General features: G+C 42.0%; 1 protein-coding gene across 1 annotated transcript in view; it reads left to right on the forward strand.

The window, feature by feature from the left end:
- SORCS1 (sortilin-related VPS10 domain containing receptor 1) overlaps window positions 1-21,279 on the forward strand; it is a 456,202-nt gene that overhangs the window by 351,443 nt on the left and 83,480 nt on the right. The window contains exons 9-12 of the mRNA XM_004680456.2: window positions 3,816-3,995; window positions 13,063-13,209; window positions 20,731-20,833; window positions 21,095-21,171. Of these exons, the coding sequence (XP_004680513.1) occupies window positions 3,816-3,995; window positions 13,063-13,209; window positions 20,731-20,833; window positions 21,095-21,171 (507 nt within the window). The remainder of the gene's footprint in view (window positions 1-3,815; window positions 3,996-13,062; window positions 13,210-20,730; window positions 20,834-21,094; window positions 21,172-21,279) is intronic.

Here is a 21,279-nt window from a genome sequence, read left to right on the forward strand (position 1 = left end):
AGATAGATAGATAGATAGATACATAAGTAGGTAGGTAGGTAGAAAGAAAGAAAGAAAGAATAGATCTACACACCCTATATATCGTGATTTGAAAATAATGGTAAAAATAGTGTGTGTGGTGGAGAAATTTTAATGTTGCTATTGCATTAACAGCATGAAGTCCTCCAGACAGGGAGAATTTGTGACAGTTTCCTTCCTTTAACTTACTTGGTGTTCATTCTGAGCTACTGAAGTGAGATAAATGAGGCAATACATAAGAAAGTGCTTTGAGCATTTTGGAGGACAGCTCCTCTATAAAAGCAAGTAATATGATTATCAGTATGGATCTGGTTGCCTGTGTGTTGAAGATCATTGCGAACAGGTTGTGAGTGGGGTGAAGGCTGCTTGATTCTCACTGGAAACCTGAATTGCTGACCTAGATTTGTCACTAATCTGTTTTTAAACCTGGGCTGGTATATCAGTTTCCTTTTTCCTTTAGTGTATTTTTTAAAGCATATTTAAAATAAGGAGCTTAAAGTCACAGCACTTTTCCAAAAGGATTACCCAGCACAAAATGCCCTTAGAGATGCCTCATGAAGATTTGGTTCTGTGTTCAATTAAGTTAAAAAAAAAAAATTTCCATTTTACATCCCTTGCCTAAAACATAAAGGTAACTTGCTAGTATGTTGAAGGTTCTAAACTGGCCTGCAAGCAAGAAGGTATTTAATTCAGAATTAATCAAACTGTTTTACCAAAGGGCCTGTTTACATATATACATATACATACATATATACATATACACATACATATACATATATGCATATACATACATATACATGCATATACATACATATATATATATATATAAACCCAAAACACTGGTCTTCTATGGGGCAGAATTTCTGAAAGTTCTCATACAAGAAAGATAATCAAAGATAACTTCTTCCTCTGAAATTTTATGTCTCACCAAAAACATTCAGCCTATATATAGTGTCACTGGGGGAGAAGTAACACATTTTCCTGATAGAGGAAGAAGGTATGCAAAGAAAAATAAAGAAATATGGCATTCATTTAAAACCTTTAAAATATTTAAGACCAATATTGTTTTTTTTTTAAGTCTGTTCAATATAATTAGACACATGAGGAGAAAGAGATGTTATCTTGATCCTTTTCTTATTTTTTAAGATTTATTTATATATACAGAACTGAGGTGAACACGAGAGATGCAAGGGGTGTGAGAGGATATATTAGACACAGAGTGAGGAACAGAAAAGGCAGATTGACGAAGTACACTGCTGAGGGGAGCGGCGGATGGGTCAGGAGAGGTCTGCCGCGCCATGTGGGTCAGCTCCGGGACTGGGAATCAAACTTCCACTGAAGCAGCTGTGGCCAGCTTGCAGTGCTGTGCTTTAACTAGTTGTGCCACCAGGGAGGGCCTTGATCCTTTTGCTATAAGGTGACCCTTATAGCAATATTATTTTGCTTATTGAAGACTTGCTTTGTCCGTGTCTGACAGCCACAAAATAGAGATTTGGGTTAGTTGGGGTAGTACAGATGATCTACTTAGGTCCCTAGGATTGTTTAGTGAAATGTCTGTCGTGACCCTGACCTCAGAATTTCTTGTTCACAACGTCCCTCTCCAGGAGAGGGAGAGTCAGTTTTGGAGGTTGCTTCTGAATTATTTTCACTTGATTTCAGGGAGGCTACTGCATCCTGCTAATAAGGAAGGGGACATGGATCAGAAATAGTTGTTTGAAGGCTCTAAATGCCAGAAGAAGGATGTACGTCTTTTCGCTGTAGGTAGTGTAGAGACAGAGAGGGTTTGTCCCTTGATGGTTCAATGGCTCTTGGCTAATTTCCTCAGTGAACTTCCTCCACTGGCAGGAAACAAAACACTACATGAACACTTTTTGTCGCATACATAAATTTGTCCACCCTAACATTTGCAAGGAAACCGAAAGGCCAGATCAATCTTGCTCAATCAACAAAGGGGATTCAGGGACTTGCTTAACAGAAATTGCTAGCAGGTATGGAACAGATGTTAAGCACCAGGCACTATAATTAATGCTCAACACTTAATAGCTGATCTAAGCTTTTAAATTTTCTTACTGCTTACAAGCCAGTAGTAAGATTTTTTTTTTTTTACCCCTTTTAACAATTCCACTGTCATTCTAGAATCTTGTGTTACTCACTTTGCTTGGATCACATATCCATCAGTAATCCAGTCATTATCATCAGAGAAATTGAATATTCTGAGTGCCAGGACTGCAAACTCACTGCTGGTGCTGATAGCAGAAGAAAATAGCAATGATTGAGTATAAGGAGAGAAAATTTATCTGAGAAGGATGAAGATGTTTTATGTTTTTCAAAGAACATTAAGCTACCATTATCATACGAAATTTTAATAGACATTGAGCTGATATAAGATGTGGTCAACCATATATCAAATCTTAGCTGGCATTATTGACCACACTGAATTAATGAGTAGAATTTGTTTTTATTCTTCCCACTCTGGGATTTTTTCCTGCAAAACCATTGCCACATTCTAGTCCAAGGCATGCAAGCCTGGGTGGAGCTGAGTAATGTGGAACTCTTTGGCAACAGATTCTTCGTTCTACAGTCATTTGAGTTCACTGTGAGCAAGATTCAAAAGGGGGAAGATTGTCTTTGCTATTGGTCTAACGTTGAGTTGGAGCTCAGTTGCTGATTGGTTGGTTGGTTGGCTAAGCAAATGTGAAGATGTATTGTTATGAGAAATTTAGGTTAGAGTAGATGTAAAATTTTCCAGCATTGGAACTGTTGCTATGGAAGATGAAGGACCTACCCTCATGCTACTATGTCACTCTTTTTGGTTTGGTGGCTTGTTTTTTTGTTTGTTTGTTTGTTTGTTTTTTAAGTTATATCAATTTTGCTGACTTGGGCAAAGAGTGGGAGGCTGCCAGGAACATCAGAACAGGCGTCCCCAGAGGAGACAGCTTGCTTTGGCCTATGGCGGCCACAATCTGAACATCCACTTCTCTGGAATTTTGAATGAGGGAAGAAAAGATTTGGAATTCCCACCATAGGGACATCTGCTCACCGCCTCCACATCACCTTTGCCTGCTTTCTATCTTGCAAGACTACCAGTCAGAAAACATCATCAATTATGCAGGCTATTTTTCCCCTTTTCCTTAAGGTTTCTTCTTGAGCTGTCCCCAGGAAAGATTTCGCTGAGCCCTTGAGCACTTGTTAGTACTTTGGAGTTCTCAGAAGGGCCTTTTTCCTCAGGGGTTCTGAAAGTTGTTGAGCTTCTTAAATGTTAACATGTATATTAATCACTCAAGGATCTTATAAAAATGTGGAATCTTTTTACAGGGAGGCCTAGGGTTCCGTGTGTCCAGCAAGCCTGCAGGTTATACTCACACGTCTCTGGTCCATGGACCACACCTCAGGATATGGGGCTTATTTATTTTCTCTCTGTCCTAGTTTCCTCATATTTACCCCACATCCACCTCTGAGCATGTACCGTTTGTGCTTGAAGAGTATATCAGAATGACTGAAAAATCATACAGATTTGAGAGGGTATTTTTCAAATTATGTAATAAAGCAATTAAATGATCACTGAACTACCAAGCATTTCTCTTTCCCATTTTCTTGTGACCCCTCTATTTAACCCCACCAGTGACAAAGGAAATATATGATTAACACAACTAGTTAATTACTGTCTTCCAGATATGCAAGAGAAGAATCCCTGTCTTCTATCATAGTGCCTAATGACTGTGAGTCCATACTCTTGGGACATATGCTGGATTAACTTACAAAACCTTTTCCTCTATGCTTCCCTTTACCTTTTTCAGGACATGCATGTGATCAGCACAGATGAGAACCAAGTGTTCGCAGCTGTTCAAGAATGGAACCAAAATGACACGTACAACCTCTACATCTCAGACACCCGGGGTGTCTACTTCACCCTGGCCTTGGAGAACGTGCAGAGCAGCAGAGGCCCTGAGGGTAACGTCATGATCGACCTCTATGAGGTATGTCATGAGGCATGTGTGGCCCTGAGCCACTGCAGAGCCTGGGAGGTCAATGAAGGCCCCACAATGGTAGCTTCATGATCTAATGTTTTCAAATTAATTGTTTTCATGACTGATTTCCTACATGGCCATTCTCCATGTGGAGGAAGGAGGATTAGTTAATTTGAAGAACATCTCTAGGAAGGATTCTTTTTAACCAAGTCCATGAGGCTCCAGGCTTACTGGCTGTGTCTAGGGAAGCAGTCAAACAATTAACGGGTTTGAGCCAGAGTGACTGTGGTATGTCATTTGAAATCTTGGGCTAAGAGGGGGTTAGAGTTTCCAACAAAGGAGCTGGTGGGCTCTTATCTCTCTGAAGAAAGTTTGAGGGGTTAGCCTTTCACTGCATCAGGGGACACTCCTATTGGACTTGAACACCTTTTAAAGAAAAAAAAAATATTCATGCAGAACTGGGGTCTAAGCCAGAGGTGCAGGGGGTGAGAGGATTCACCAGAGACAGACTGGGGATCAGAACAAGCTGACTGACAGAAATACACTGCTGGGGGGAGTAGCAGGCAGGACAAGAGAGGTCTGCTGCACCATGTGGGTCAGCTCCCTGCACTGTATAGAGCTCACGTTGCAGTGGTTGTGGGTAGCTTCATTGTGTTGAGAATTAACCTCTTGCACCAACAGGGAGGTTCAAGAACTTAACACCTTCTCATTAGATCACTTCCCCTACTCCTTGCCAGATTCTGAGAGCCAGTGAGGGAGGTAAGATTAATAGATCTTTCTTTCCTAAATTGGGGAAAGGATGACAACATTAGATTTGTCCCCTAAGGTAACTAAAGGAACTAAGCCCCCTGTTTCTCAAAATGACTGAGATTCAAAATCAAATCATATATGTTAGACCAGTTGTGTTTCTTGCATGACATCACCAATGTTTCACTTGCTATTTAAAGCATGACTAGGTACAAAGAAAGCTGCTATTCGGGAAAGGATCTTTAGCCATTTGTCAGTCTTATCTTGAGCTCTGAGGGGTTCATAATGGGTTATAATGAACCATTAAAAACATATTCAGCATTTGGAATGTGCAATCATATACATTCTATCTGGAAAAAAAAATTCTAAAACAGATTCAAATATGCACAACTATAATGAAGCTATCATTTGTGTGAGTGTAAGTTCATCAAGTCAAGAGGTTGTTTGTATAACAAGAAGCAAGGGAATCATATCCAGTATGTCAAAGAAAGAAGTCAATTTCAGCATTGTAATCCCTTTTAATGCTAACTGTATTCCTTCTCCTTTAAGAGTTCTTGGAGACTCTCCCCTAGTATCTAAACTTCTCTCTATACACAAAAGCGTGTTAACACACTGTATGCCCAATTCAGAGCCTGAGTATTTGTAATGGAAATTATGGTAGACTCGCATAAGATATAGTTTGTGCATATATATTTTGAGAAATACGTTGCAGGCTTTTTTATACATTCACAAGTTTCTTCTGCTTCCTTTCCTGCCACATTCCTGATAAATATAGTGTCAGCTCTCTCAGCCTCAAACTGAACATGTGTTCTGGAAAGCACATACATATTCTAGTACTCAAATTCATTTGGATAAAACTGTGGTTTAGAGTGTACATTTTGGAGTCAGGCTGCCTGTATTTAAATCTTAGCCATGCCACTCATATGAATTCTTGAGACAAGTCCAGTAACTTCTATATCTGAGATTCCTTTGTTTAAAGTGTGGAGGTAAATTTGGTACCGACTTGAGAGATTTGATCTGAGAAGGAAATGAGTTAAACTATCGAGAGCAGGGTCTGGAATACAGCGATGCTTAACAAATTATAGGTAACACAATTAATAGTGTCTTCCAATGCATTTAAGCCCTCATACACTGTTACAGCCCTGTAGTCTTAAAATGGATCCTCATTGTTTAAATGTCCAACATGTTTCCCCTGTTTTGGGACTCCACTTCTACCCAGATTGTGATTAGCATGGCCATATGACTTTCTTTAACACCAACTAGTTGTCTTTTTATAAACAAGTGTAAATTGCCACATTTCTTTCCTCATTTGTAAATGTCTTATAAACATTTAAACTTTAAGTGTGTTTTGTTGAAATGCTGCCCAGCTCCTTGCCTCGATCCAGCACTTACAATCCTAGTCTGAGAGCCTGACTGGTATGAAGTCAAAGCAGCTGTTCCAGATTAATCACCCAATTTGCTTACCTGATCTCAGTGCTATCCTTCACCCCCAAGGAAAAAACATCTGATTTTCAGGTTGAGTTTTTCCCTTCCTGGTTATCTTTTCCCCTCTTTTCAACTCAATAGAGAATCATTTCTCTGGTGAAATTTTGATTTCTGCCAAAATAGAGACCATTATAATCGTCTCTTGATAATGGAAAAGATGACAGGTCGGACAGGAATGCCTTTACAATATCTTAGGAGTCGCCGCTGTTTTCAGAAATCAGACTTGGCTAACGGGCACAGAATGAAAAGGGGGAGAAGAAACCTCTGGACACGGGAAGCTATTTTTCAGTTAAACCTTGTGCTTCCCCTTTGTCTTTCTTGTTGTTAACCATCTGCAGGGAAACTGTTGGCTCTTGTTATCGTCACTTTGAGCAGCAGCGTGACTGCATTATGTAAAGGTGTTTTGCGTCCTGGGGTTGGGGACAGAGAGTATGCTTTATTAGCCTGAAAGTTCACAGCAACCTGAATTGAAATTGATGTGATCAGAACGACAGTGCCCTATCTGCTGATTACCTAGATAGAAAGAATATTGGCTGACATAGAACCTGGCACAAATGTTCCTTAAATCTGATTGTTCTGGTTAGCAGGAAGCTGAAAGTCATTCAGTGTGGATTTCCCAGTTGAATTGCAATGAGGGATGAGTGCCCAGGGATAAATGAAAAGTAAGAAAATCCATAGATGATTGAATAAGGACCAGAGGTGAGCAACATGTGAAGGCCAGTAGAGCTAAGGTGCAGGGAGCAAATGGCAGCTGGCATTCGGGGTGGCTGGGGAGGAGGGCGTGCATTCTCCTTGTGTGCAGCTGCATGACCTCTGCAGCTATCTCCACCTCTGTGTGCTCTGGAAGGTGTTTTGGTGGAGGAGACCTGTGTAAGATACAAGTGTACAATGAGTCTTTGTATCAGGAATATGCATTATTGAGTGCAGGAAATGCAGAAGAAAGCACAAATCCCGTTAAAATGAATCATTCTGTGCACACACACTTTGGGGCCCTTGGAAAAATGTGACTCACTCTACACTAGCACTGTGTGTGTGTATATAATGGGATAGGAGACGGGGAGGACAAAAAAGGGAGTTTTTTATTTTATGATATAGTTAGTAAAATACCAGCATTTTGTCTAAATGTGAGTTAGCCTTTGAACCCCATTCAAGAGGGAAGACATGTGAACCAGAAGAGTTGGTGAAAAAGCAGAAATTTGGAAGGTTAATGTTGTTCGTGAAAGCTTATTAAGGTAGAAGCTGGTGTTTTGGAGCCATTAAGTGTGCAATGATTATCTCATTTAACACATATGTTAAATTTTTTGATGTGAAAACTAGCTGCCATTTCAAACATAAATATGTAAAGGGAGAGAGGGGATTTCAATCATTTTTGCAAGATCAAATAGCTATCAAGTGGAAGAAATAGAACCTGAATCCTAGTTGTTGATCTCTTAACTACAGACTATCTCCCTTCTCTGGTGAAGTCAATATTTGGCTTTATATTGATGGGGCCAAGCAGTATCCCTAAAATAGGAGGCCACTGAAGAGCAAGGTGAGTAGTATTAGACTTTTCCCAGTTGTAGAGGAAACCAGACAGGAAGAAGAAAATGGTATAGGCAAAAATCCACCTGAACAGAGCCAAAAGGTGATTGTCATGGGCCTGTTCATTACTCCTTACCAAGTCCTGAGTGCAGCTTTTGCTAATTTAGAGAGCAGTAACATGCAGCTCCCAGTCTTGTCTAGTAGATGTTTTTCTGTGTAAGAAAAGTCTAGAAACAAGTGCCCTAATACTCTGTAATTTCTGATTAGCACAAATGCTTTAGAGGCATCCCTATGGTCGGTAACAGAGAACAGCGTGCCTGATCGTGGCCAGGCCAAAAGTGATGTGACAAGTGTGTCTGTGACGTGTGATTCCTAGTGGATTGCTCTAATACAGTTGATAAGCAGGGGTCTCACAGCTTTGGACAATATCCTCCCTCCTCTGAAAATTAATGATGATGAAGAGCTCTTTGGACAGTGACAGGTCACCATAGCCAAGAACGGCCTTGGGAGCGAAACCACCTAGCTGACAGATTCAACACGCACAGAATGCAGGCTTCCATGAGAGAGCCATGTGGGAGACAGGGCCAATAACCAGCACCTGTCCTGTTACACACATGACCAACAACTCTTTAAAAGAGAAAGTTCAACAGCTATGATGATGTAGCGTATCCCTTGATTTCTTGAGGAAAGACTACTTCTTACAGGTGAGCATAGAAGGGAAGGAAGAAAAATGCTTGCACATCCAGGGCACATTTATTCCAGGACATAGGATGTACCATCATTATTTCAGGTAACTCTCTCTAGGAGGACATCACTGCCTGATGAACACAACAGGGAAGGAGAAGAACCATTAGAACTTTTGAACAATGAGTTCTTTGATGAAGCACTGTCTTCATCCCTGTGGAGTACCATCTCCCCTGCCTGGTAGAATAGAGAAATAGTCTATCCGCTAAGCTCAAGGAAGCAATGGTCAGAAATATTTTCTCTTTCTTCCTATAATTGCTGGTTCTTCTTTTATGTTATCTTCAGTTTATGACATTTTGGATTTATAGTGAAAATCTGAGGTAGAGAGGGGAGTGACAGGAATCATTTCCTAATTAGTATCAGAGATAGAAATAAGCAATAACTCCTGTGCACATTTTTTTTTTTTCCAAATTTCGCTCTGCAGAAGCATATGGAAGAGCGAGACAGGAGAGAACCCTCTAGAGGCATGTATTTAAATGCCAGGAGATATCTGGGGTTTTCCTGTTAAATCACCAGGGTCTAAATATTTAATACTTAGCACATTATCTCCAAAAAAAAAAAATCACTGAATAAATGAATACTTGCTTAGATATTTGTGTTGCTAAATCCATAGTGCTTAGAACACATGATAAATAATAGCTGCTTAACAAATCTAGTAGCTGCTACTTAGATGTACTGGAACATGGGTAAAAGATAGTCCCCTGTATCTTTTCCCTCTATGATGTTGCTCACAGAACACTGTATGATGAGAGAAGGTTTGAAGAAAAGTGTGGCTAAAGGGTTAAGCACATGGGCTCTGGAGTTGGACACACTGACATGGAGTTCAGCGCTCAGGCTCCCCAGGGAATGACCTTGGGCATTGATTGGCCACATTGATCGATTACATCCAGACTTTGAGTTTCTCATTTATAGCATGAAGGTAGCATTGACTGCTGTCCAGGGTACATGGGGAGACTGATGAACTCATGCTTGTGAAGTCTTCCCTGCGCATCTGACACAGTGCAATGTGCAATAAATATGGGATACTGTTGCTTTTACTATATTGTCTATAGCAGGGTTTTTACTGTATATTTTATTAAAAACAGACCCAGGACTTCTTGCACAAAGTGACTTGTTTTCTTATCACTTTTAATGATAAAAGAATATGGCAGGTTGAGTGGCCACCCAAAAGTTGGTTAGAGAAGGAGAACCTGGGGAGAGTAGCCTCAGTCTTGATGAATCAGCCTGAGGGAAGCAGGATGGAGTACTCAAGAAGCCCTCGAAAGCTTGTAAGTTATCAGGTACAGCAATATTAGAAACACACTGTGGGACAGAGAAGAAGAGGGGAATAATCGGAAAAAAATATTCACCTCTAGAAAAGGCTTTTTGAGCAGGGCCTTGAGGGTCAGTCAGGTAGACGGGAAGTGGGTACTGCTCTGAGAATGTCTGGCGCCCACTGAGTGCACTGATGTGGTTTTTGTTGGCTTGTGGTTTGAAGCTAGAATCTCATAGCTCAAATCTAATCAAAATGATATTTTGTCTTGGATGATAATGGGCACTGAGAAGTAACTGTTCATTACCTGAAACTTCCGGTATTAAATCCCCCAGAAAGGCAAAAGTGGCTTCCCAACATGCTCAGCATTCTCAGAGAACTTTGTGCAGAATTCAGAAAGGCAAAAAGGGAACAGGTCTTTCCTTGAAGGAAGACAAACTCCCAGTGGTGAGGCCTGTAGTCCCATAAGAATGTCTTCTTTGGACACTGTATGCGGAGGCCTGCTTTCAGTTAGGAACGTTACTTTCCCACCCTGACCCACCCCTCAGCCCCACACTATTTCCCAAATGTGCACACAGTGTGGATATAGGATGGTGTCTGAAAACAGAAACACACCCCCAGACCCTCAGTGAGCCCCAGATCTCAAGCACATGTGTGAATACATGTGCACACACATTGTGCTCCCACACATGTTCCAACTTTGGGCACTAGTGCTCCTATGATATCCACAATTCTGCAGGAAGGGATAGTGGCTCCAAGAAATACATGCTGAGAATTTACAAAAGAGCCCTTAAGGGAGAGGTGTTGCACTGAGACACCCCGAAAGGTGGACCTCGTGGGCTTTGAGCAAAATGGCAGAAAAAGACAAAGAACAGGCGAGACTGTCTTTGCAGGCTGAAGAAGAAAAAGAAAAATGATAAAGGCACTTTCCCGGTACAGTGCCTTGACTGCAAGAGGATAAGCAGAGCCTCTCCAGCGCTCTCCCCTATTGTCACACATCCCCTCTGCTTTGCCAAGTTTTTATACTTCAAGATAAACCTGAAGGCCAGGCTGCCAGAGATGAATTACAAAGTGCAGCCCTGGCTCTAATGGCATTTGATAATGCCAAGCCGTTGGAGGCCAGTAAAGTCACTGCTTCTGCAAATCAAACGAACCAGTTCCTAAACCTGCAGAACCCTCCCGGACACCCTTGCCAAGAGAGAGGGCAGGAAGGAAAAAGGGGAGTGAAGCTATGGGAATAAGTCGTTCTTGTAACCCTTCAGCTCCTTCTGTAACTGCCTGGAGTACAGGGGAGCTCTGGCAATGTCGCTTCTCCTATAGGGCACCAAGAGAGGAGGAGACACGTGTGACTTTGAAAATTCTGATTGAAGAAGTTTAATTTTTGAAGGGGCAGTGTTGTCATATTTAAATATGTGGCTGCCTCTCGAACATATGCAAAACCAACATGGTGTTTCCTGGGGAGCAGTCCTTCTGGAGTGGTATAGTGAGTGACTGAGCATGGCTTGTTGGGAGGTAAAGAGCTCCTAGAGTTTACCTCTCCCGGTGTTGTTAGGATCCACAGTGCAGCAGAAGCTGTTCTGGCTTCTGTTGATGGCCCAAAATGAGACATGTTTTCCTAAACAGTTCAAAATATTTCTCCCAGCAACTCATTTAAACCATTCATTTGCTTCACAAACTTGCTGTTCCCAAAGAGTACAAAGTTGGCTCAACTCTAAATTATCCCAGATGCCAAATCAGCAGGTCCAAACTAATGAGGTTTGACTGTGTCAAAGCAAAGGCAAGTCGTGTGTATTCTATTGACAGGAACCCTGCCCTTTCACAGTGACACAATGAGAGCTCATGGAAAGGATAGCACAAGTCTGACAGATTTGGGTGGCAACCTAGACTCTGTTATCTTAAGCAGTTAAGCTTGGGGTACACTTTAGTTTCCTCACCCAAATGATAGGGATATGAGTTGTGATGCACTTTGGCCGTGGATACTGGGGTTTTCACACATAAAGTGCTGAGTGGAATGCTTGCCACCAACCAAAGCCTGGAAAGATGGCAGGCATGGCTTCACGCTTCTGCTTATAACTGCCCATATTATGCTATGAAAGGTCTGACTTAAGCCAAACTGTTCAAATAAGCTTGCTAGCTTATTCACTCACCCCATGGTGCAACAGAAAGTCACTTAATCTGTTTTCACTTCTTCCACATCTCAAAATGAAAACTATTTCATGGTTACTGGGAGCACTAAATGAGATATGTGTAGTGTAGAAAGGGTCTATACAACCCCTCAGCTCCTGTCCTTCCTTCTTACATTTTCCCTCATTGTCATAATAGCAAGCAGACTATGTATATGTGTGTATATATAAATGAATAAATGTCTCTAATAAACTGAAATGCATGAAACAATTCATGCACACTTAATGAGTTGTTATTGCACAGTCTTGGCAACTTATTGTTACTTTCCAATATATCAACGATTGAAGACAATAATATTTTCAAAGGCTAAATCATTAATAAGGGCTATTTAGAGTGGGGGCACTAATGTTACTGGAGTGGAGAGAATATTTGGCAATTTGGGAAAACCACTGCTTCTTTACATTTTAAACCTGTTCCCTTTTGTCCAGTATATTTCAGTGGCTTAATAGAGCAATCTTTTACAAAACAAAAGCGATGGTAATTGAATCATGAGCCTTAACTGACCTCTTTCAAGTGCCTAAGCCTGTAGGTAGCTCAATAATTTAAACAGACATTAAGAACATGGGCTATGATGCCAGAGTTTTGCATTAAAATCCCAGACCTGCTGCTTCATTTCTGAGTCCTTAGACAGTATGAACTTAAGCAAGTCATTTTATTTGGATGGGCCTTAGATTCTCTACCCATGAAATCGGATAAATTTTCACAATAGAATAACTTACCCCAGAGGTCTATTGCAAGATATAATGCTTAAAACTGGGAGTGTCATGCTGACTACAAGATAAAATTAGCCTCTATTTGTTTATCATCTACCAAACGAAATAATTGACAATAGCACAGTTCATCTCTTATCACCTGCAAACTGAGGGACTCAGCCTACCTTAGAGGAAATAAAAAGTGTCTAGACTTGTACTGTGACCCCCATACACTTGGGGGCCCTCACTCACTGCTTTCTGTCCCACAGCCCAGAGCGTCCTTACTCTTCAGCATCTCTCCTTCCCTTATCCTCGCTGTCTTTCAGCCAAAATAAGTGTTCACTGATGAACACAACCGCCTACTTTTTTGTTTTGTTTTGTTTTGTTTTAAATAAGCAAATACATCCCTTCTCCCATAGATGAATTTTTCAGCCATGTCAATTTTTCCTAGGTAGCAGGGATAAAGGGAATGTTCTTGGCTAACAAGAAGATTGACAACCAAGTGAAGACCTTCATCACATACAACAAAGGCAGAGACTGGCGTTTGCTGCAGGCACCAGACACGGACCTAAGGGGAGACCCTGTGCATTGCTTACTGGTGAGTCTTCTCTCGGAGCAGAATGCCCCACACAGCGGAGCCCTGGGAGGTAGGTTAAACAAGCGGACACAGATGGTCCCAGGACTCCTTGCTCAGTTAGTGAACAAAAGAGGAGAGAGTGAAGACTGTATGAGAAAGAGTCACCATGCTGATTTTTGTGTGGAGCCCAGCCCAAGTGATGAAAGAAACGAAGCATGTGAGATTCCTGCTCACTTCCGAGGACACTCAGTTATGCCCATGTTCAGCTGAGGGCCTCATGGAGAATAGGGTAGCTTCATCTCTGCTGGGGTACACACCCTGACTTACTTAGGAATAATCTGTAACAGATCTGTGATGCATACATTCATCTGTAGAAATGATGAACTGAAGTGTCTAATCATATTCCAAAAGACATTTGTCAAAAACAAAAAAGAAAAGTGAGACAGAACCACTGAATTTTAAATCCTCGTCAATACTTTTTATAAAATATCCTATCATTGATGTCTTATTCTGTAAAGGCAGTGTTGGCAAACTATGGCCTGAGGAGGAAATATAACCGGACCCCTGTTTTTCTAGATAAGTTTTATAGGAAGACAGCCCTATTTATTCACTTCCATTATTTTCTATAGCTGCTTTTGCTCTACAATGGCAGAAATGAGTCATCATGACCATGATTTTATGTTCCATATGCAATTAAGTAAGCTTATTATCTGACTCTTCACAAAATCTGCTGGGCCCTGCTTTGAAATATGACTTTCTTCTAGTTGTTGTCTAACATTAAGGAAATAAGTAGATGAGCATAAACTTAATTGTGTATTTGATCTCACAATTGCATTCAAGACGGAGATCAAAGATTGTCATCTCTTCAAGAAACACCCCATCTACTTGAGAAAGATTCCATCCACAAGTGAACGATTATAAGGTCACGTTTCACTCATAGTCGTGTTGATGCCTGACCCACACTTGCCTCGTGAATAGACACTGAGTGAATACAGAAGCTGAGGGTGAGATTAATCACAAAACACAGTGTAATTAAATCCTGATTTCCATAAAACAATTTAGAAATTGTATTTAAAATTCATAGAGAGACCAGTAAGAGACCAGAGGGGAGATCTCTAAGTTTTAGTAAGAGGGGCTTCCTCGATTCCCATGAATTCCGAACACTTTACAAGTTCATCTCATACAGCTGTCCATAGGTCGCCCTCCTATTTGAGAAGATGCCAGCAGCCATAGCTTGACCTTATTAGTTGCAGAGGATGTCACAGTTGTCATTGTGCATTAGGGAAGCTGTCTTGAGATTCAGCCTCCCGCTTAGCTTCCACCCTTATTACTGGCAACTAACGAGAGGCAGTGGGTGTTGACCGGGGGGAGGGAGGAAGCCAGTGGTGTAGTAAGTAAACAGATCCAGCCAGTGATAGAGAAGTAAGTGCAGGGTTTATTTATTGAATGCCTTAGCTCAGCAGCATTTACAAAGCAGAGCCATTTCCTGCTTCAGCTTCCCCAAGTTGGAATGTCATGTGTAGCCAGAGATGCCTCAACATCATCCTCCATCCCACCATGCACTGGGGAGACTAAGTGCCATGAAAGTCAAATAATTATGTCACCTAAAAAGACTTCCTCTGGGCAATCTGGTATCCTAAATGGGCCAGAAAAATGCTTCCCATGGCCCTCCTTGGTGGCACAGCGAGTTCAAGCACAGCACTAGGAAGCTAAAGCCACTTCAGCTCCAGATCCATTCCTGGTCCCAGAAGTGACCCACATGGCACGGCAGACCTCTCCTGACCTGCCCGCTGCTCCCCACAGCAGTGCACTTCAATGAGCTGCCTGTTCTGCTCCCCACTCTGTCTCAGGTGAAACCTCTTACAACCCCTATATCTCTGGCCTGTGTCACAGTTCTGTATGCATAAATAAATAAATCTTTAAAAAAAAAATGCTTCCTATTCAAAGTACTTTGCAAAGTGTTTCCTGGCCTTCTTCCTCAGCTCCCCACAGCCCAGAGTTAAGGAAGTCCTGTTTTGGTGCCTCCAAAATATAAAGCAGTGTCCGCTGATTTCTCCATTTCCACGGCCTCATCCTAACCCAAGTCACCGTTTTCCTTTTCTGGGAAGAGACCCCTAACTGGCCCTCCAGTTTCTACCAGGTCATCTCTTGTCCACCCAGCAGTCAATTAAACTCACTTTTTAATCCAGTTTTATTAAGGCATAATACACTAAAAGCAGCCACAGACAAGAGACTCATTTTGTGACTCTTCACGAGTGTTTCTGCCCATGTAATCACTCTCTCATCATCATCCTAAGAAATTTCTTTTCTCCCTTTTTCATCAAGCTCCACAACCCTGCATGAACAACCACTAATGTGCTTTCTTTACTAGCCATGAGGTCTGTTTTCTAATTGTAGATGGAACCAACTGGAACTTTATAAATATTCAGAGCCGCCCCTTCTTTACTTAATCCTTCTATGACTTTCTGAGTCTGGTAGAATAGAGTCAAAGAAACCTGCAGGGGGCAGTGCTCCAGCCCCGTCTCCAGCCCTGGCTGGTCTCCACCCTATCGCCTCTCTCTTCCTTATCTGCCAGGGTGGCCCAGGCGGGTGCTTCTTTCCTTTCCACTCTCTAGGCTCTCTGCACTTGCCATGATTTCTCTTAAAACACGCTTCTTGTCCAACTTTTTCTTGCATCCAGATCCTTGTTTGGCATTCATATCCCTGTTTGATTGATTAGTTCATCTCAGAGAGCATTTTGCAAAGTTGTATTCGTTGTAATTTTTTATCCATGAGCCCGCATCCTCTGAAACTCCTGCATGTATTTGTTGACCTTTGTGGCCATCTCCTTCGCTAGTGTGGGCTCTGTGAGCCTAGGGAAGGTGGCTCTTTGGTTCCTCCAAACAACCAGCTGCAAGTACTCTCCCAGCCTGGTAGGTCCTGCTGTTACTAAGGATACTGTGCTTGTTTGAAGTAGTTGCTTTATTGACAAGTGTTGTTTGGGTTTTACCTTTGAAATTTTCCTTGCCATTGACAGTGATCTGGAAGGGTTTGTCATAGTATCCCGGAAACTCATGGACTTAAGTTGACCCCAAAGTTAACAAAGTCAGTAGACTCATTAAGACTGAAGTAAGATGAATTCATGGGAGATAGACATGGTACCTAGGAGTCCTTTGACCCCCTTCCTCATTAACCCTGCCTTTTAGTGTAGTTTCAATTTGAGCTTTAGAAACCAGGCAGGAGGATGAAGAGAGTAAAATAACAAAAGGGAAGAAAATTTTTGAGCTACATTCGACCCACGACTGTTAAAAACCTTTGGCTTGGGAGCTGGTGGCAGCAAGGAGATAAAAAATGATTTTAGATTGTGAGTACTTGGAAAGTGACAGCGTCACTGAAAGCACAGCCTGGTGATTAGAAAAGAGATTTTCAGCAGCGCTGTTACAAATATGGAACAAATTCAGAGTTACAGCCCCAACTGGAATTTTCCTGGTAAAATGTATTCTATAGAAATAAGAATCCAGGGTAATTTGGGGCTACATTTTTTAGGACTTTTAGACTGATTGCCTGGAGAGCCCAGCTGGGATTTCTTTCCTCTGAAGGCTGCATTGCGCAATTAGCTGGGGTTTTACAGGGCACAGTCCACCTGCCTCCGAACCTTAGGGCTGGGCTCCCAGGAGGTGAGATGTGAGCTGAGCTGGTGACAAACCCTTGGCCCGGAGGGAAGCATAGTGTCTGATGGAGAGAGCAGTGACTTCATTATGGGTTCAGCTGGCTGTTTGCTATTGGAGCTGAACAACCAGCTACCCCCAGAGGATCCTCAACTCTGCTCTCTGCCTCCTTTGCTCAGGCTGTGACTCACTTGCGCTGGTGGAGCAGAGTTAGATATCCCTATTCAAACAGTGGGTCCAGGGGTCTCCCTGTTCTTTGTCACTGATCCTTTGCTGAAGAGCTTCTAGCAACATACCTGAGTCAGAAACAAAGGGGGCGTGAGACAAGGGACACACTTTGGAAATTTGCATCTGCTTAATTATTTTTTGAGCTCTGATTTGGTTTTTCAGTACACTGTACTCAGATTGGGACCCGAGGGATCAAGGATCGCAGAAATGAGATAGAAAGGCTATTAGTACAGAAATTAGGGTAGGGGGCAGAAGAAGTAGTATCAGAAACACAGTGACCGTCAAATTATCTTTATATGTTGATCTATTTCATGGTGGGCAAATGTCTATTTATTAATTATTCATTTACCCGGAGTCCTAGGGAGAGTAGCTGGTCAATAGATTGATTACATCCACGGATATTTACTGAACACTTGCAACATCCGAAGTCCTTTGTTGTTAAAAGACAAATTTAGGATGTAGATGTCCATGATAAGCTGAAGGGCTATGTGCATTCTCTGAGGTTGAATGCAAAGCTGTGCTCACTTGCCTTGGTGTATTTTTTCTGGAAGAGAGTGTTTAATTTGCACCAAACTCTGTAATGGACCCTGAAAGGATTTCAGGCTAAGGTGCTTGTTGCTTCTAGAATTGAGCAATTGATACTCTCTGGTGACTCTGTGAGTAGCTTCCAAACAGCAGCTGGTCTCTAGTCTCAGCAAGTCACCTGCGTGGTCATTAAGGTTTCATTATAGTTTTCTCTATTTTCTTTATGTGGAAAGGGCGGAGAAAAAGATGAGTGCCTTTGAGATGTGCTGTGCTTTGCATCTACTGAACTGGAGGTGACTTTGGAAAGATACATGGATACTGGGCACATGTTAATGGGAGTTAACGAGGCAGGCAGAAAGGAGGGGAGTGGACAGAGTGCCCCTTATTGGGAAAATGTGCCTGCAACTTAGAAGTCCTTTGGAGTTGGCACAGGATGCACAGCCATTACGGACAGCTCTCTTCATAACTGGTGACTTGATTCTGACAAGTATCCAAAACTGATCAGGTACAAAACTCATGGTTGAAAAAAGGGAAGATGAATTGTTTTCATTGTTCTTCAAACATGGAAGTTGACTACATAACTTTTTTTTTTTAAAATAACGAAAGAAATAATAAAAAAAAAAAAATCATGGAATATTCTTCTTGTACCAGCTGGGGGCAATCCAGTACTACAAATGTGAGAGAGGAGAAAAAAGTACACCAAAAAGATCATTTCTAGTGCTGTTGCTACTGTATGAACTGGTACTTTTTCTTCTCAAATTGACCAATTGCAAGCACTCCCTTTTCTTTGTCATGGCAAGTGTTCCATGTCACATAGGTCTGGGTTCAGGTGGTAGCTGAGCTTCACTGTCCTCCAGGCTGCTGGGTGGTGAACAGCACGTGCTTGGTGGCTGGCTAAAGACTGAAAACTGGGTGCTGCTCCCGGGGCCAGGGATTCCTGTTTGGGGGTGGGGGTCACCAGAAGTCCTCCATAAAGCTGTATGTCTGGGCAAGATGCCCAAAGAGTGATGTCTTTTTTGGAAAGCCATGGAGATACTCACATCACTCTGATTATGTGATCTACAAATAAAACAGGTGTCGCTGCTCTTATTCTGAGCAAAATGGTAAGGTCTTCCATGTTCCAAAACAAAAGCATGGTTTCATACTTATTTCAGGCTTTTCCTGTCAACCTTCTAGAAGTCTACACGAGGTTCCACAGAAGAGGCAAAGTCATCCTTGATATCTTCTGATTTGTAGAGGTGTCTCTGAGAGAGATAAAACTATAAATAACTGGGTTAGGTAATACAGGATCGTGCAGGGGAAACTGACTGGTGTAGATCAGAGAAGGGGAGATCCTGGTGGTCTGGGCTTGTCACGAAAGCTTTCATGGCAACCCGGTTTGACTCTGCTCTGTCTGCCTGAATGTTGGGTGCCTTGTCCTGGGACCTAACTACAGAGAACATTACCCATTCTAGGCTTCTCCTTGGTCATATGGAAGCCAAGTGTTTGGGTCAGCCAGTTTCTTAAAGGCATTTCATTTCTCACTCTTATGGGACATTGAAAAGTAAAATTCCTGTTTTGGAAAGCTTTCCATGAAAATTTCTTGCCGAGCTAACTAATCCATTACTGTGATTGTTTTTCTGTTGTACTCTCTTGTGTTGGTGGTGGGGAAAGGACCCAACGGTGAGCCGTTATTTTTACCTCAGTGTGTTTTGACTGCTTCTATTCCTGAATTTCATTTTTAGTTTGTAATTTACTCCATCCTATATAAATTTAATCATTGTATCTCTCTAGCTCTCTGAATAACTGCTGGCTGAGACTCACAGAGCGGAATAAAAGTAATAACAGAGATACATGGATGATTCCAAACACTCAAGTCGATAAGATTAGAAAATAATCTTCCTGAGAGATGAAAAGAAATTGGGTTCAAACACAAACTTGTAGTTGTGACAACTTGGCACAGGAATTATTTTAAATGAAATTCATATAAGATTTATTGTCCTGTTTTTGAAAACTTGCTATCTCAATCAAAATTTGATCTAGATTGTTAGGCACACATAAATAAGTCCCGTAAACTTTCATTTAAGTTGTTATTGCTAGTGCATTTTGTCAACAAGTATGACTTTTATATTAAATAATAGTGACTCTGGTTGTGTGCTGACTCTGTGTCTGTTGTCTGCCTGGGACCATTTCATAGCTCATCAGATCTCCTGTACAGCCGAGACCAAGGACCCGAATGGAGTAATTAAGATGTCAGATGACTTCTTCAAAGCCTTCCAGTTTCAGAGGCAACCCTCGCTCCTGAATCTCCTGAATCAACCCTGTTGTTCACTACACCTTACCCTTGCCTCCTCCCCCAGGCCCACTGGCCACGTACTGTATCAGCGCTCACCTCTATGTCCTTTTCTCTGGTTACTGATATGACTCAACTTGAAATCCTGGGCATCCGGTCTGTGCTTCATCTCTTACCTATTTTTGTCTCAGGCACTATTTTCTTCTTGAACTTTCCCCTTTCCAAAATGGCCATCTTTCCCTTCACCCTCTAGAATTTGATGTTTTATCTGTATTGAATCCCTTATGGTAATCAACAGTAAGAGCTGTTGATTTGGGCCCTCCCTGGTGGCGCAGAGGGTTAAAGCACAGCGCTAAGAAGCTAAAGCCACTTCTGAATAAGTTTGATCCCCATCTGCCCCAGAAGTGACCCACATGGCACTGCAGACCTCTCCTGAATGCCCACTTCTCCCCTTAGCAGTGTACTTTGCCAGTCTGCCTGTTCTGTTCCCCACTCTGTCTCTGGTGAATCCTCTCACCGCCCCTGAGCCTCTGGCCTGTACCCCAGTGCTGTATGCACAAATAAATAAATCTAAAAAAAAAAAAAAACAGCTGTTGATTTGCCCTGACCTCTGCTTTGTCCTGGTGGAGGTCAAATTGTAGTCAGTGTGACTGTTTCACATTATGGTAATTAAGTCAGAAGACTAGCGTGTGTTCTCTCTCCACTACCAACTTGGCAGCTGTCCTATACTTCGTGGGCACCACATATTTGGAGAATGAAAGCCTGCGATCGGTGGATGCACAGATGGATGGGTAGACGCTCTGAATCTGGACTTCATTAAGTGATCATTTAGGTGGCATGCTTTCCTGATACACGTTTCTCTTCTTTCAGCCCTATTGTTCACTACACCTTCACCTTAAGGTTTCTGAGAATCCCTACACTTCAGGGATCATCGCCAGCCGAGACACAGCTCCCAGCATCATCGTGGCTTCAGGTAAGAAGTGTCCCTGGCTTGCTTGTTGTAATGATGGTTACTTTTAAGAAGCTAGATATTTGTGCTTGGAACTTAATGAGCAAGTTAAAAATATCTTTGAAAGATACCTAAACCAGTGACCCTGAATCAAGTATGCCGAACACTCTACTCAGATATACTATTTACTGTCTGGATCCATCTCGGGCAATGCAGTCTGCTAATACAGTCCATTGTTAGCCTTTGCAGAAAGTTCCCTCCCCTGATGGAGTGTGCTCTTTCCAGGTAACATCGGTTCTGAATTATCAGACAGCGACATCAGCATGTTTGTCTCCTCAGATGCCGGGAACACTTGGAGGCAGGTAAGAACTTATCCTGGGTCCAGTCACATAAGTGTAAGTAGCATGGAAATCACCCAACCCAGTTCACTAGGGAATTTATGTAACTGTACATAAATCCTAAAGTTTGCC

Source organism: Condylura cristata, unplaced genomic scaffold, assembly GCF_000260355.1.
Source record: "Condylura cristata isolate star-nosed mole 26May11 unplaced genomic scaffold, ConCri1.0 scaffold00011, whole genome shotgun sequence".
In the NCBI taxonomy this organism is placed as follows: domain Eukaryota; kingdom Metazoa; phylum Chordata; class Mammalia; order Eulipotyphla; family Talpidae; genus Condylura; species Condylura cristata.